The following is a 17,824-nucleotide window of genomic DNA, read 5'->3' on the forward strand; positions in this document are numbered from 1 at the left end:
GCGCAGACAGAGGTAGAGGTCGAATCTTGCCCGAAATTATTAAAAAACTCAAAAGATTTTTATCTCTGGCTAGAATGGACAAATCTATGGCAAGTTTCAAGCTTTGATAGCCACTGATTCCACGGAATAAGCTCTGTGCAGAAAGATCCGAGAATTTCGTTCGATCCAAATAGACCAACAGGTTGCAGCCAACGAAGGCACTTTAGAAAAAGCTTCTAAAGAACATAATTATTTAGAACAAATCGTGATGGAGGAATGGACGGGGTGTTTGTGAGAAAAACAAGGATACCGTTGCTTTTACCATCCAAAAAAAGTTCCAATCACGGGAGAGACGGATGCAGAGCCCCTTGTTTCCAGGAGAAGAGAGAGGTGCAGACCCCGGAAGTTAGTTGGCGGGGGGAGAGAGAAACGAAGTAAAAAAAAAAACAGAAAAGAAGCGGAAAGGTGGGATGAGAACAAGCATTGAAGAAAATCTCTCGTACCCTCCCCTCCCACTCTCCCCTCTCGCCGGTGGGGCCATCGGTCTATCGACGAGATGGCGGCCCTCAGGCTCATTGTATGGTGATGAGCCCTTCATTCCCGATATTGCTAGGATGTCAAATTCACGGAGGGAGGCCTTGGGGGATCTCCTTATAATATGTGGCCTTGCTGCAGTGCAAGCCACCAATGCCACCTACGTTGTGTTGTTGACCCCCATCCTCTCCCTTGGAGTCAAGCCTTCATTTCTCATCACCTTTGGAAGCCTGGCCACCTCTCTTTTCATCCTTCCATTTGCAATTGCATATGAGCAGTATGGCTAAGAGCTTTCATTGTAGACATTCTTCTCACTTTCCTCGTAGTCAATGCAGTGTACTTGGTCATCAGGATGAGATGATTCTCATATTGTTTTGTTGATTAAATTGTGCATATGTGGGTGTAGGAAAAAATGGCCATCGAGATTAACTTCCACCTTGGTTGCCCAGGTCGTTTTGATTGCGTTGGGAGGGTAGGAAATTTCAATGACTTTCTGTTTACAATGTGTAGTCTTGAATGTTTGTTATCATACTGTGGTTTGTGCTTTAAAATGGGCATGAACATTGCAATATCAGACTCTTAGGATAGATATAACCCACCAATGATAGGATTGCATGTTTATATTATTCAGTTTGATATGTTTCATGTTGTTATAACTCATGGGATTAAATGTTCAAGATTGCTTTGAATAATTTTTATTTTCTGTAATCTATATTTCATATTTATTTCCAATTAAATCAAATGGAATTTCATCATTTTCTTGGTATAATTTAGTGAGAAAAAAATGGGCTGCAAGGCTTATTGATCGGCTTGTCGGATGAGTATATTATGCTGATGTTCTCTAAATGAATCACAAATTTAACATGGTTCAGTTTGACGGGGATCTAGGCGAGCATGATCGATCAATCGTATTTTTATGACCAAAATAGCTGTTGGAGAAATGAAATTCATACATAGTTAAGAGGTAAAACCAACCCAAACTTACATTTAGATCATGCCATATTCTTGCACTGAATCATTAATATATATACATCTCGAGCATTATCACAAGCATTGGAGCTTTAGGAGGAAAAGCAAGGTTCATTGAAAAAATTAGACTCGAAATTATGTGCCTTTTAAGGTAGATTAGAAAGTTTAGATGTGGTAATTAATGGTGGGTTTTGCAGATTGCGTTGCATTACAAAAGAAACATTGGTACTAAGGTTTCACTTGGAACATCATGTATGGGAATAGAATGCTTAGAACCCGCATTAGTTGGGCATACTTGATGAGAAATCAGCCAGTCAAAACGTATGGATTAACCCTATAAGAAAGCTTTAAATTGAACTGCTTCCATCCGGACTCCATTGCATTCAAAATGACGAAAGAAAAGCCAGGAACAATTGTTTATATTAATTATTGGAGGAATTTTTCTGTATGTCATTTGTCAATGCATGGATGACTATGCTTTATTTACTCAATCCAAAGCAATGAAAATTAGTTCAAGTTACATTTGCTATCTTCTTCTTTCCAAATCACCTGCTCTTCTGACAGTTATTTTTCATATTGATCTTACATCCGTGTACCTCTAGAACAATGAGGTAAAACTCATCTTGGTGACTATTAATGTTATCATCTGTTTTTTTTTTTTTTTTTTTTTTTTTTTTTTGTGTGGGCTATAATTGACTTTCACATATCTTAGTTCTAGAGAGAGAATTAAAATAGTAATGTAACATGCTTGCTAGTAAGTCATAGTATTTTGCTGATATATGATGATTTTGTAAAGAAACTTTTGCGATCTATGTGTAATTAATATTTTTGTTTTTCAGGGTGACCGCATTTCAAGCTCTCATGATGCTAGGAATAAAAAAGACATCTCCAGCTGTTGCCTCCGCAATGCCTAACCTTGCCCCAGGCATCATATTCATCATTGCAGCCAGTCTTGGGTATTTTCTCTGGTCCAGCCAACGTAATCCAGTTATTTTCAAACAACCATCATAATTTAAGAATATGCCTTGGCAGCAATCTGCTCTTATATGTCTAATAAAAGTCTTCCATCTTGTCCTCTTTTTTCAAAAGAAATCCTTGAATTGCCAAGATGGAAATAATAATATCATTAAAAAAATGCTTGAATTACAGTTTTCTTGGATGAGAACATTATGTTTGGCATATAAGTTTTATTTTTTATTTCACAATGTGTGATCATATGTTGGTGTAAAATGCTTTCTTTTCTACTCTTCACCTTACTCAACATAATCATTTTGTAATAGTTTCTGTATCAAATTACAAATTCTAAAGCCCAGAAAACTATTTCCATATAGAAATTTTTAACAGATAACCATGATGAAATATATCATCAACTTGATCTATAAAAGTATATATATCATCAATTTAAAAACCACTTTTACAAAATTATCCATGCTGATAAGATTAATTGGCATGCTTAAATTACCTTCAAAATGCCATTGTTCCTCTGTATGTGCATGACAATCAGTGAATAATTTTTGCAGATTTGAAAAAGTTGACATGAAGTGCTTGTACAGTAGAGCTAAGATTCTAGGAACCTTAATATGTTTATGTGGGGCCATGGTCATGGGCTTCTTGCAAAGCCCTTCAACCCCGCCCGTGCGTACATCTGAAAGGTCATCTCCTTCGGACATCGGTTTGTATGAGAATGAACATGCCAAGGACTCACATGAGAACTATCATGGGGATTGGATTATAGGTTTTATGTGTCTCTTGGCTGCAGTTTTGGTGGTTTCCTGTACCACTATTTTGCAGGTGATATATCTCCATGCTTCATTTATTTGGATTCTGTTAATAGCTTTTCTACTGCTATCATGCATTTTAAAAATATATACTAAATTATTGATTAGCGACTAGTGATGCACCTTTGTAATTCATTTCAGCAACCGTAACTAAGGCTTGTGCATTCTTAGGCTGCGACGATGGTTCACTTCCCTGCACCTTTTACATTATGCGTCGTAACCTCTCTAATAGGAGCAATTATTACGGCAATTGTGCAAATAATAACTGAAGGGAAGCTAGAGATGGGCCCTTCAACGATCAGCTTTACAAGCGTCATGGCTATTGTGTATTGGTATTAGAAAATACAATCACCAGTTTTTTTTTTTCTTAATTTCTTACTATGCCTCTTTTTCGACACACTATATTTGGTCATCTTTCTCTCCATGCAGGGAGCCATTGTTGGTTCTATTTGCATCTCATTTCAAACATGGGCAGTTAAGAAGAAGGGACCAGTGATGGTATCCATGTTTAGCCCTGTTTCAACTGTGTGCTCTGCAATTCTTTCAGCAATAATCCTAGGACAGGTGATCAAGTTGGGAAGGTATGTATGTGAATCACAACTAAAGTTAGGATACCTAAAATCAGATTTAACTTAGTTGTGTTACTCCACAAACATTATGCTTGGGACATTATTTAAAAAGTAAAAATGCCGAGTTACTTGCCGATAATAATAACGCTACCTCCACTACAACATGCTGATTGACCTCAAGATGTCAAGCACAAGAAGTGGACCTGCTTCTACCCTCAGGATCTATTCAGAGAATTGGTCACAACCCTTTTTTTTTTTTTTTAACAAAATACTGGTGACATTTATTTTATGTTCCCTTCTCGTTGTCTTTGGCATCATACCATGAAATCATGAGTGACTCGTACATATGATTGTTGCAGTTTAGCTGGAATGATGGCTATATTTTTCGGCCTTTATATGGTATTGTGGGCGAAAAACAAAGAAGGCTTGACTTTCTCTAATATGGCTCATGAAACGTCATCGATGCGGTCGGTTGATGATATTGAGAGGACACTTTTATCCTAAAGTTTACATTCTTTATCACATATTTGCGATGATGATTTTGTTCAGAGAAAGATATTGTACAGGAAATAGCAATTTGGAAAGGGGATGGCCTTTGGGTTTACACTTTTATTGTATTTCAGTTAACATGTTTTCGAATGTAAAAGTTTTGTATGTCCATGAATTTGTCATCTGTGCTGTAATGTAGAAGTTTATTAAATAAGTATGACTTTATGAATTATGCATGTATAGTTTAATGAAATATTTTTAAAATATTTGTCCTTGTGGAGCAGTGATTTGTCGGTAGAAATAGATTACCGGTTCATTCAATTCCTTCAAAACCAAACCTTTTGACTTTCATCAAAGTCCCTTACAAGATGCAAATGTCTTATCAATTGACAAGCACCTGTCTTTGTTTTTTCTCCTTGTATTTGCTGGAATGCTAGATTTGTGCACGAATAAAAATATTTTTTCCTCCTGTCCACTGAAATATCAACAGCTCATGCACTTATTTAGTGATCAACTACTTTCCTTTTGCCTCATCCCAACAAATCGGTCTCACCATTCCATTCACTATATGCTTGTCCTTGCTTTATTAGCTGACCTAGACCCTAGCATGCACTTGGCTAAATCATCATCATCAATCGAAAGAGCAGCAACTAGGGGCCATCAATGGTTAATCCATATGACTCTGCTACCGTGATATGATGGATATCAACCGTGCATGAGACTCAGTTCAACCTTGTCTTGGATGATTTTGGCACCTCACAACTCTCTCATGAATTCCATTGCTTTCACACATTCACTGAAGAGCAATCAACCAGCAAGCTCTCTCGGTTAGCGGAGCTTTCCAACTCGTTTGGCGCTTTCAGTTGATATGTCTTCTTCCCACCGCTACATGTTCCTTAGCTCAGCCTCATCCACATCGATGGTTGAGTGAGAGGAGCTTTGGTAATGGTAGTTTGAAATTTAGATGCCGTTTCTCTAAAGCAAGAACTTGTTCAGCTATAAACCAAGGACGTTGAGCCAATATCTTAATCACATCCGCCGCCTTAAGCTCAATACAGAGTGCAACCCCTTGAGAACGAGCCTCCCACTTATCCACAGCCACCCAAAGTTGCCAGACGGTGACCTTGTGCCCCTTGTCCTCCCATCAGCAGTGGATCTTTCGTGACCTCCGGAATCCCACAGTAGTCTCAATACCTCTCTATTCACAGGTTTCTTCTCCCCCGGATTGCTAGATGCCATTCCCTCTGTCGTATAATATTCTTCTATAAATATTTTTTTGGGAGGTGAAACGACTTTTTGTATTTAACTTTGCTATTTTAAGCTAGTTTAAGAGTTGAAAGCAAGCTCATCTTATTACATAAATCATTCCCGACGCACATCCCTCCACAAAACTAATGCTATCACCATATTGCTTGCGGTGCTATTAAGGATTATGAATCGATAATTGAATCTAGGAAGGAAAATTTGCTCGAAAAATTAAGATTCTAGCAAGGCAAAAATTATCCCATAAAAATGACTTAAAAGGAGCTGCATTTTTGTCCACCAGCCAGAAAATAATGATTATATTCCGTGACTTTGGGGAAGATAACCTACTACGTGTCCTTCTCCTGGCCCCTTCCGCGGTATAGTGGCGAGCAACTGGGGTTACCACCAGCAAGTGCTAATATACAAACTGCACCAGATAAAACTGCACTAGATAAAAAAAATAAAATTTATATTGAATATTATACTATCTATTTTTAAATTTAAATTTAATATTTTATATCTAAATTCTATCCGATACTCGATCGATCGGATAAGAAAAAATATATCCATCTCCATATCTAGTAGGTTCAGAGATATCATGAATAATCCATTTCTCCATATCCAATCTATATTCGTCCCATGCCTATCCCATATCCAAAAAAATAAACAATCAAAATAATTTTATACATATTATCAATCAAAATAAAATTATCAATTCAACATAGAATATAATTTATAAATCCAGATTTATAGAAATCAAACATAGAAATAGAATTACAATTCAACATACAACATATAAATAATCAAAATAATTTTATACATATTATCAACCAAAACAGAATTATAAATATATATATTCGGGTATAGATTCAGGTATTATCCATATCTGTAGATTTAGATCGGATTCGGATTCAGATTCGAATTTGGATAGAAAACAGTACTATCTATATCTTATCCATATCTATGTTATAGTTTTCGAATTTTATCCAAATCTGATCAAATCTTATTTTTTAAATTTGATTGAATTTGAATAGAATGCATATATGTTAGATCGAATCGATTTTACTATCACTAAATAAGATTTAAATTAGCTATGCATTTCGAGAGGGTGAGATTTTTTCAATATTGTGGTAGCTTTTGTTTGCAGGGCCCAGCTACCTAGGAGGGGAGACGACGTGAACTTTAAAGGGGAAGGACACACCCCATCTTCCATGTATCCTTCCATTTATTCCCTGGCTTGGAACCGAAGTAACAGAAATGGATGGTGGTGGCGAAGTCTATCACTCCCCTCCCACTCCCCTCCTCGGGCCGAGAAACGCTGACGTACATCTAACCGTTGACTCAGCGGCGCCCCACCCCCAAACCCCGCCCCACCCGGTCCGGACCCAACCCCCTCCCATACACCCACTTGTCACCAACGACTAGAACCCAGCTCCACTCTCGTTCCTCATCCACATCCCACCAACACCTAAACTAAAAATCAGGAGAGAAATAGAATCCTTTAGGAGAGGGAAGAAAGGGGGAGATGATATGCCTATAGCACCAGTACTCCTATAGATAGAAAATAGCTTAGTCTTACACCATACAAACTAATTACTAACCAACAGCAACACCACCAACACCAACCTCTCGACAAAACCACCCACCCCACCGCTCTCCCGTCCTCTCTTTCTCTCTCTGTCCATCTTCCCGTTCTATTCGATGATGACTATGGTAATGGACCAACAGCAACAGCCACAGCAGCAGCAGCAGCAGCAGCAGCAGCAGCAGCAGGCCTACATGCACTACTGCCGGATCTGCAAGAAGGGGTTTGGCTGCGGCCGGGCTCTTGGCGGCCACATGCGAGCCCATGGCATCAACGACGACATCCATACCGACCCGCACGACGACCCGCCTTCAAGCCAATGGGACGACAGACTCGATCCCCCCGCCGGCCACAAGCGCATGTACGCCCTCCGCACCAACCCCAACCGCCTCAAGAGCTGCCGCGTCTGCGAGAACTGCGGCAAGGAGTTCCTCTCCTGGAAGTCCTTCCTCGAGCACGGCAAATGCAGTTCCGAGGAGGACGCCGGCGAGGACTACTCCCTCGCCTCCTCCCCTCGATCCGATGCCGATGACGATGACCCCGTCCCAGGGTCCGCCGGCTGGTCTAAAGGGAAGCGGTCGCGCCGGGCCAAGGCCGTGTCGACGCCGGTCTGCCCCTCGAGCGAGGAGGAGGACCTCGCCAACTGTCTTGTGATGCTCTCGGCCGCCCGCGTCGATCCGGTGGCCATCGTTGAGACCGAGGAGTCGTGCGCGTCCGCCAGCAAGGAAGAAGATCGGCGGCAGCATCCGATCGCGGTCACCGCCACCACCGAGAAGCCTAAAGCCGCCGTGTTCCCGCCCCCGGCCGTCCCGAGGGGAATGTTCGAGTGCAAGGCTTGCAAGAAGGTCTTCAGCTCCCATCAGGCCCTGGGCGGCCACAGGGCCAGCCATAAGAAGGTCAAGGGTTGCTTTGCCGCCAAAATCGACGACCTGGAAGAGGCCCTGCCGGACGACGAGGTGATCACTCATGACAACAACAACAGCGAGATGGCGGCAGCGGGGATGGCGATGGCGATCGTGCCATTCGACAACACCCCGCTGGCCATCATGCCGCTCAAGAAGAAGTCCAAGGTGCACGAATGCTCGATATGCCACCGGGTGTTCGCTTCAGGGCAGGCGCTTGGAGGGCACAAGCGGTGCCACTGGATCACGTTGAATGCACCGGACCCCGCTGCGGTTGCGAAGCTCCATCCGTTGCCGCCAGGCCACGCCGCCGGAGGCGTCCACCCCCAGTTGACGCTGAGGCCCATGTTCGAGAGCTCCGACACTCTCGACCTCAACCTCCCGGCTCCGATCGAGGACCTTGCCGGGGTCCAGCAGGACATAGGGAGCCCGTTGCAACTCGATGTGCCGGCGGGGCTATACGTACAGCCATGGATCGATCATAGCAACACCAACACCAATGCCGATATCAACACCAACGAGAACAAAGCCACTACTAGCAGTAACAACAACAACAACAGCGTGGACATCCGGGAACACAACAATGAGCCAATAACTAATGCGAATGTGGATGACGAGGCGGACAGTAAGGTAAAGCTAGCGAAGCTGAGTGAGCTCAAGGACATCAACATGGGAGGGGAGAGCTCTCCTTGGTTGCAGGTGGGGATTGGGTCATCTACCAAGGAGGATACTGGACCATGAGGACGTACGTACAGGAAAAAATTATCTCATTCCATTTTGAAGAACTGTGCGTTGTACAAGGTGATCACTGTAATTACAAGCCCAACTTATTGGAATTTTTTGATATTTTCCCAAACCATAAATATCATGTAACTATTTACTTGTGACATTTTTTTTTTTTTGTAATTAAGGGAGGACAATCTCTGGAGGCCTGATCAAGTGATCAGGCGATTGTTTTTAATAAAGAAGGATTATGTTTCCCCGATTGGGGGAGTGGAGCTGTAGACTCCTACAGTCGCTACTTGCTTTTCTTTGAGTGCTCTTGTTTGTCTCCTTTGCTGTGGCTTCATGCACACTATCCTCATTCAGACACCGCCTTTTTCGCAGGGGCTATTGTACTGATGGATTCCACACCAAAGACAAAGCACACCTAAAGGAAAAGGGACATTGGACTTGCCCCCACTGTATCCGAGGAGTATTGTGGTGAGAATCGATCAGTTCAGATTTGGTATGGGGCCTATGAGCAGTTAGGGAGTCCCCAGCAATGGAATCCTTTGTTTTTAACAATTTATTAAACTGCACTACCTTTTAACGCAAGTTTCTTACTTCCAATTAGCAGCAAGCATGCCCCTTCCATAGTCTATGGGGGCCCGGTCCCTATATCCTCACCATATCGCACTGAATCAATGTGACTGTTGTTCTACCTTCCAGTTGGTAGGGACCTCTGACCAGATTCATATTCTCTAATATTGGAGACAAATGATGCATTCTTTATTTCTCCAACTAAATCTGATGTTATCCTCCACATTGTCAGTGGGGCATCACCTTAGATTTTTCTTTTTCAAAAAAAAGAAAAAACGAAAAAAGAGTAGTGTTCTACTAGAAACGCACATCCTCGGGATTTGGTTCCTGCTCCTCAGCACTTTGAAAATTGAACTAAAGATTGTATCCGTAGCTAATGTTATATCCAGCAATTAAATTAAGTCTTTGATGTAAAGTTAGGAAACATTAACGTCTCACTATATAATTTACTAAATATCGCTGTCAACTAATTAACAACATTGCTTCTTAGCTACGCCTACTTTCTATCATTTTCAATACACCTATAAACTTCAGTCTGTATTTTAAAGTTTGATATTGCAGGATATCGTTCATGATATTATAGCATAGTTGAGGAGGGTAACATTTCGAGCTTATACTATCACAACTTAATTACTAGTTGACATGCGTATTGTTCTGACTTTACAATTGAATATATTATTGAGTACAACTGTAAAGCACTACCAACCATGTTGAGCGTTAATCTTGGAACAATTACCCGTCGAAGTTTTACTTTTGAAGAACCACAAAATTGCCTTCGAGTTTTCAACCAAATAAACTGATAATTTTGTTCACAATGTGACCGGACAGTGTATGGATGATGGCACGGGTGACGTCGATTGTAGACCAAGTGCGGCCTACCATGACAAGTGTAGCACAAATAGGTGATGATGATATCATGACAACAAGAATGGATGATAGAATTGTAGGTGGAGCGAGGGGAGGAGGGTTAAGGGGCTCAATTGTCTCTCCACCACACCAAAATAAATTTCATGGAAGATGAGTCGGTTGGCTAGCCTACAATCATGCATGGAAAGAAGATGATGGCCAGTCGGTAAGAGCGGTTGGGCAACAAGCGTGGGATGGGCGCCTTTCTCGTTGGCCTTTTATACCTATTCTCTCTTTCCCTCTCTTCTCCGCTCTTTATTTCTCCTACTTTTAAATACCAAACAATATTGACACGTGATTATAATTATTGATGGATGTTTGATCAAGATATCATCTCTCAAAATTTTTTCGATATCGCACGTTACTGTAGAAAGAGAAAAAAAAATAAAACAAAAACAATCAGATACATGAATCCGTCAAAAAAAATTCGTCTTCATGAAACATGCAAATTTCACTATGAGAAAAAGAAATATTACAAGAGAAGATCTCATCCTCAACCCTCATACATCCAATTTTTTTCTCACAAAAAGTTCTCCCTCACAAAAGCTCTCTCTCTAGGAAGACCCTCCTGAACCTTGAAGTGACCACTGTCCGCTACCCAGAAGCCTCTTTGGAGCCCCTACTCTTGCTTTTCTCAGCATCTTTGCATCTCTCTCTCCGTGGGTTTTCTGCCTTTCAAAGCCGCGCCGCACACACCATTTCTGATCACGCATAGGCCTTTTAAAGGCTTAAAAAACCAAAAACAGTAAGAATAGAACTCCTTATAAGGCTCAGAAAACCCCCTGAACCATCATATCGAGTCCAGTAGCACCCAGGATCCTCAGATCGTGCATCGATCTATGGAATAATCCATGGACCGCGAGAAACGATCGTGAAACGTTATACGGTCCACGATAGACTGCGAAAAATCGAGGGAAAATGCCCCCTCGGTCTACAGACCCATCGATGCACTGCTCGATCCATGGTGGATCGAGCTATGGGCTCCCAAGCAGGCGCACGTGAGCCTGGGCCATGCCTGCGCATGCATGCGCCCGGGACTGGGCCACGCCCTGCCGTCAGGCCGCGCGCTATCGAGCCCAGGCTACGCACCGCCGCCACTTCGTCGACCCGCCGCTGGCGGTCTACCGCTGCTTCGGATTTTGTATCAACTTCAATTGGACGTATCTCCTTCATTTGGACTCCGTTTGAGATGATTTTGAGCTCGTTGGACTTCATTTTTCGTTGCGGACCTTACTGTGGGCTCCATGTGAATCGAATTTCGAGGTATCAAATTCTAACAATCTTCACTTCGACTCGACATTCGATCTCCTTCTGACTCTGAGAGCTTCTGGATCTTCTCGCCCCCACATCCTGGGATAATCGCCTGCTGATCATGGATGGACAAATATGGAAGTCGAGCCAGGCCGCTTGATTCCATCTCCATCGTATACTATGCTCATGATCTGAGACATACTTAGGGCATCATCCTGCGGCAATAAAAATCTCACCTTACGATATCGTCTTTCATCATCTCGAGTCTCCTGTCTCATGCTCGATTCACCTCTACCTCCATCTGGAGCTCCACCTCGCACTGGGCTCCTTCTGGCTCCTGAAGCTCTACCTCCCATTAGGCTCCCCACCAGGTAATAATGTTCTCTCCTCCTCTTCTTCTCCTCCAGAATAATCCTATCACTGCATAATACTTTCAGGATTCCTCCACTAGCTACCATCCTGTAACCTCTCGAATTCAGTCTACTCAGTGAGATAAGATTTCACTTGAAATCAGATATGTATCGGACCTCCCCCAATTTCCTCACTGCACCATCATGTGTCCTCCAACTGATCGTTCCAATATCTCTGATCGCACAGCTCGATCCATTCGACAGATAAATAGTGCCCTTATTGCTCTTCAAGAAGTCAAACTGTTTCTCTCTACAACATATATGATAGATACATGCAGAATCTAAAATTCACTACTGGAAAGAAGTAGATATCTCGTCACATATCTTCAGGACATCTCTCTCTGAACCGTTACTGGCCGTCGCTATAGCAACCATCGTCCGATCCCTGAGTTGAGAGCAATTTCTGACTAGATATCCCAACTCGTCACACCGGTAACATCTGGTCTTGCTCAAGTCCTTTCTGGACTTAGACCGCCCTCGTTGCGATCTTCTATCACTCCATCTACCGCCTCCTGCTTCTTCAGAAACTACTAAAGCTGAGCTACCGTCACTTGAGTTCGAAGTTGAGTTCTCCCTCCTGAGAAACTCGTTCTGGAGAATCACCGCGGTGATCTCGTCTATCTTAATGGTGCTCTTTCTCACTAGAACAGCAATCAGTAAGGACTCATATGAAAGGGGAAGTGATGCTAGAAAGGCCAATGCTCTGATCTTCTCCTCAACATTTTTGCCAATGCTGAGGAGGTCGGCGAGGATCTTCTGGAAGTAGCTTAGATGCTTCTGCATGCTCTGTCCCTCAGTTATCTACCACTGATAGAATTGTCTCCAGAGGAAAAGAGTGTTGGTGAGAGATTTCACCATGTACAACTCCTCGAGCTTCAGCTACAGTATCATCGAAAAAGTCTTACCAAGCACATGGATCACCACCTCATCCGCTAGGTACATACGGATGGTACTCACCGTCTGCATCTGGAGCTGCCTCCAATTCTGCACCTCTATAGTGATCGGCTTCTCCTCGCACAAGAGAGCATCGATCAACCCTTGTTGGATAAGCACGTCCTTCACCCTTACTTGCCATAAGGAAAAATTATTTTTTCCATCAAACTTGTTGATCTCCATTTTGATTGATCTTGTCTTCTCCATCTTCAGTCTTGCTCACCACCGCTGCAATCTGCATCTTTGCACCACCTTACTCTGATACCACTTATTAGTGGATGTCTGACCATGACACCACCTCTCAGAACCTTTTCGATATCGCGCATTGTAGTAGGAAAAAAAAAGAAATAAAACCAAAACAATCAGATACGTGGATCAGCTAAAAAGGACTCACCTCCACGGGACATGCAAACTTCACTATGAGAAAAAGAAATATTACAAGAGAAAATCTTACCCTCAATCCTCGTACACCCAATTTCTTCCTCACAGGAAGTTCTCTCTCATAAAAGCTCTCTCTCTAGGAAGGCCTCCCCTGAACTTCTGAAGTGACCGCTGTCCAGAAGCCTCCTTGGAGCCCCTGCTCTTGCTTCTCTCAGCGTCTTCGCATCTCTCTCTCCGTGGGTTTTTTTCCTTCTAAAGCCACACCACACACATCGTTTTGGATCACGCACAGGCTTTTTAAAGGCTTAAAAAACCAAAAACAGTAGGAATAGGACTCCTTATAAGGCTCAGAAAGCCCCCTGAACTGTCGGATCGAGTCCAGCAGTGCCCAGAACCCTCAGATTGCACATCGATCCACAGAATAGTCCCCAGAATAGTCCGTGGATTGCGAGAAACGACCGTGAAATATTATGCGGTTCATGGTGGACCACGAGAAACCGAGAGAAAATGCCCTCTCGATCCATAGACCCATCGGTGCACTGCTCGATCCACGGTGGATCGGGCTACGGGTTCCCAAGCGGGTGCGCGTGGGCCTGAGCTACACCCACATGCGCGTGCGCCCGGACCTGGGCCATGCCCTGCCGTCGGGCCACGCACTGCTGAACCCAAGCTGCGCGCCACCGCCGCTCCACCAGCCCGCCATCGATCGTCGGCGGTCCTCTGCTACTCCGAATTTTGTGCCAATTTCAATCGAACGTATCTCCTTCATCTAGACTCCGTTGAGGTGATTTTGGGCTCGTTGGATTTCATTTTTCGTCATGGATCTCGCTGTGGGCTCAATATGGATCGAATCTCGAAGTGTTAAATCCTAACAATATGCTTTGCCATTCTCCCCCCTCCTCCTCTTTCGAACCCTTTTTTGAAGCACACTACCTCGGTGAAATTTTGTTGCTGATGGTTTTATGCTGTGAATCTTGTATAATCGGGGCATCAAATGGCAAACAACGATCATACTTTGATCAACTTGTATATAGAAATTATATCCTATATCATATAAATCATGTCAGCAGCGCATTGCAGGAGCAACTTGAGATGAGATGCACGGGTGCATGATGAATATTAGAGCCCATAGAAATCAAGATGAATGGTTTGTATGATGCATAGGCATATTGATGCATATGGTCTAGGATATAATTTTTTAATATGGGTGGGCCAATAATATGGGTGGGCCCACAAGAAAGAGCATGTGGCATGACTTGAACAGCTTATTATCATGCATCTTTCATATTTACCTCGATCCATGTTTAAGCTTTGTGTTGGGCTCCGCTTCAGGAAAGGGTTGAACGTAAACATCTGAACAATTTGGGTTTCTATTAGTCCAGGTGTGCTAAATTTGTTGTACTTTAGATTATATGATTTTTCCATGCTTTTGGTGGGGCGATTCCTCTTTGCTTAGTTGATGCGAAAGTGGTGAAACCTCCAAGGAGTACATTTAAGTATTTTTGGCATGCTATGATGGCAAATGGTTTCAATATTTCTTTAACATATATAGTGAAAGTTGACAGAGTTTGCTTGTAACATCATGGATGTAGCAATTGAATGTTGAGCTACCTCAAATTCCAATAACAAAAAATTTCAGCCATAAAATCAAAGTGATGCACTGGCATAGCCACTGTCATACGTCGTGTATTGGATCAATTAAACAACTGCTTCTCATGATAAATCAATCTATCGACATCAGTTAACAGCTCCAGACTTCTGGTGATGCCACGTGGAAGATATCTTGTGCCTGATAGCTTGGCTATAGGCTCATTCAATTCATGTTTGTAGTGCGCATGCCTTTTATGGCCTAGAATGACAGAGTCCCCTCAAATTATAGAGCTAGCCACCACTCATGCTCAAATGTTTCTAGGTAGCAGGACGATATAGCATTTGCGAGCAGAACCAATCAAACAAATTGCTCCTTCAATCTTGGCTCTGTCTAGGCACTAGGATAGCTTTCAACTTCACAGTAACAACCCTTATGGCTTTTGTTACTCGAGACAATACCGATGGACTTCTTCAGGTTGGGAATAAAATGATAGCCCCAATGTCTGTACCTCTCACTGAATTGGCTGCAGCTTGGTTGGGGTACCCATATGGCTGTAAATGAATTGCAAGCCAACCAAATATGGCTAGAAGCAGACTCTTCCACAGTCATCAAATGGCTCGACAACTCTTCTAGGGATGGGGGAAAAATATTTCAATTATGAAAGATATAAAGATATGGTTGGCTAATACTACTAGATATATGGTGTCCCATGTCTTTCGAGAAGCAAACAAAGTGGCAGACTACATCTTCTAGATAGCTCTATTAGGAGGTGTTAATTATTACCTTGGGTTACATTTGGTGCGTCGTCAGATAATCTTAAAAGATAATCTGGATTATTTGCAGGATAGATTGTGACTATTAAATTATCAGTAATATTGATTACTGTATTTGATACACGTAGGTAATATTACAGTAAAATTATTGAGAATCATGATTGACATATTTAATATGACAATTAAATTACTGGTAATGTAACATCAAATTTTCAAAATACCTGTAAATCAAATTATTAATTTAACATTTTGATATATATTTAGTAAAACCAGCGATCTAAATCCTTAGTCAGATCAATCTATGTAATATATATTAAAAAATTTAATTTTTTTAATAAATTAAAATTTAAAAATAATTAAATTATTTATTTAATTTTTTAATGATAAAAATTATTTATTATCAAAATAGATAATTCAGTGGCTATTATTATTATTATGAAAAAAATAAATTTTTTTATTATTTTTAATATTTATTATTATTATTATTATTATTATTATTATTATTATTAATTCCTTCCTTCTCCTTTCTCCGCACGCCACACCCCTCCCCCCTCCCCCCACCCTCGGTAACGCCTAGCTGCTCCGCGCACCCTACTTCTCACGGCACCCCACTCGTCACGCCTCTGGCATCGCCCCCTAACTGTTCACGCCTCCTCTCACCCTCCCGCACTGCTCCTTGGGCCCCCAGCGAACTCGCACCCTGCACCTGCCACGGCCTGCCTCTATCGCCACTCTCATCCACCCGCGCCGCTGCCCTCACCCACCCCATCAGTCCTCTGCACCCCATCCTCCGTGGCTCCCCATTTGTTGTGCCTCTGGCACCATACCCTGGCTCTCTAGCCGCCCGTGCTACCCTGGCCACCGCACCCTGGCCCTCTAACCAAAGGGCTGTCGTGGACAATGAGTTGAACGGCGGCGAGTCGACTAGAGATGAGGTGAGAGAAAGAGAGATTTTGGTGGATAGAGCTTGGAGGCAACATCATAAGCGGCTTCATGTGATGGAAATAGAAAAAAAAGAGTTTAATTTATTTTTTTAATGAGAACAGTTTCGTCCAAATATTTTATTGTTAAATTACTAAATTTTTAGTAATATGGATAGCCACCTTTCTCTTAGATAATTCAGATTACTTTCTAGAAGGTAAGGCAATTCAGATTGCCATCCAAAGAACATACCAAACACAGTATTTCGGTGGGACTCCTTTAAATTACCAGCAATCTGGATAGATTGCCAATTACCAAACGTAACCTTGGTGACATATTATTTACTGATTTTTATGATATCCTTATCGCTGATTGCAGGAGAATATCTTTCATTCGAAAGAAATGAAATTAATATATAATTCATAAGTTTAACCATAGGCACAAATTTCCTTATCTTCCTTCCACGCAGGATCTAACTTTACTTTCCCTCGTTACGATCATAAGGAGGGCTAAACTCTAGAAGGTTGCTAACAGTTCCGGCACAGAGTAAGGTATCATATGACACACCAATATTTAGAGACACTGTAGTGGGGTCACAGGCCTCGTGGAGGCAACAGCATAAGCGGCCTCACGTGATGGAAATAGGAAAAGAGAGGCTTAATTTATTTTTTTAATAAAAATAATTTTATGTAAATATTTTATTATCAGATAATTAAATATTTGATAATCTAAATAACTATTTTTTTTGAATAATTTAGATTATCTTTTGAAAGATAATCTTGATTGTCAAGATAATCTAGACCGCCATCTAAAAAACATACCAAATACAGTAATCCGATGGAGCTCCTTTAAATTACCAACAATCTGGATAGATTGTCAATTATCAAATGTAACCTTAGTGACATATTATTTATTGATTTTTATGATATCCTTATGGCTGATTGTAGGAGAATATCTTTCGTCCAGAAGACATGAAGTTAATATATAATTCATAAGTTTAACCATGGGCACAATTTTCCTTATCTTCCTTCCATACAGGATCTAAGGTTACTTTCCCTCATTACGATCATAAGGAGGGCTAAACTCTAGAAGGTTGCCAACAGTTCCAGCACAGGGCCAAGGCGTCATATGACGCACCAATATTTAGAGACACTGTAGTGGGGTCACTGACCTCATGGAGATTGGTCATATTTTATTTATTCGCTACCAGGAGGGCTATAATCTCTATACTTCAAATCACCTTGTTGCTGATACTTCTTGCATATTTTGTGTTTCATGCCACAATGTTTCATACATGCTGGTTACC

The 17,824-nt window shown here is 41.9% G+C and overlaps 2 protein-coding genes across 3 annotated transcripts in view; both read left to right on the forward strand.

The window, feature by feature from the left end:
- Positions 1-9,304, forward strand: part of LOC105043642 (uncharacterized) — a 197,448-nt gene extending 188,144 nt beyond the window's left edge. The window contains exons 6-7 of one of the 2 annotated variants that reach the window (XR_012140687.1): positions 7,304-8,851; positions 9,158-9,304. Coding sequence is in view for 1 of the 2 variants with exons in the window: in XM_073255727.1 (XP_073111828.1) it covers positions 7,304-8,791 (1,488 nt within the window). In the remaining variant the exon portion in view is untranslated. Of the gene's footprint in view, positions 1-7,303; positions 8,938-9,157 lie in introns of those variants that run through there. The other variant, XM_073255727.1, reaches the window with a different exon arrangement.
- Positions 375-4,582, forward strand: LOC105043643 (WAT1-related protein At5g47470). Its single transcript, XM_073255103.1, has 7 exons — positions 375-790; positions 920-985; positions 2,322-2,438; positions 3,003-3,273; positions 3,432-3,588; positions 3,685-3,841; positions 4,189-4,582. The coding sequence occupies exons 1-7, from the start codon at positions 450-452 to the stop codon at positions 4,331-4,333; spliced, it is 1,254 nt and encodes a 417-aa protein (XP_073111204.1). The 5' UTR covers positions 375-449; the 3' UTR covers positions 4,334-4,582.
- Positions 9,305-17,824: the final 8,520 nt, after the last annotated feature.

The sequence above is a fragment of the Elaeis guineensis genome, chromosome 4 (assembly GCF_000442705.2).
Source record: "Elaeis guineensis isolate ETL-2024a chromosome 4, EG11, whole genome shotgun sequence".
Lineage (NCBI taxonomy): Eukaryota > Viridiplantae > Streptophyta > Magnoliopsida > Arecales > Arecaceae > Elaeis > Elaeis guineensis.

Bases quoted from the DNA above. Each gene is read 5' to 3' on its own strand.
- LOC105043643 (XM_073255103.1), top strand. From the start codon at position 450: ATGAGAACAAGCATTGAAGAAAATCTCTCGTACCCTCCCCTCCCACTC. The intron at 2,439-3,002 runs GTATTTTCTCTG...TAATTTTTGCAG, and splicing joins ATCATTGCAGCCAGTCTTGG to ATTTGAAAAAGTTGACATGA. The intron at 3,274-3,431 runs GTGATATATCTC...GTGCATTCTTAG, and splicing joins CCTGTACCACTATTTTGCAG to GCTGCGACGATGGTTCACTT.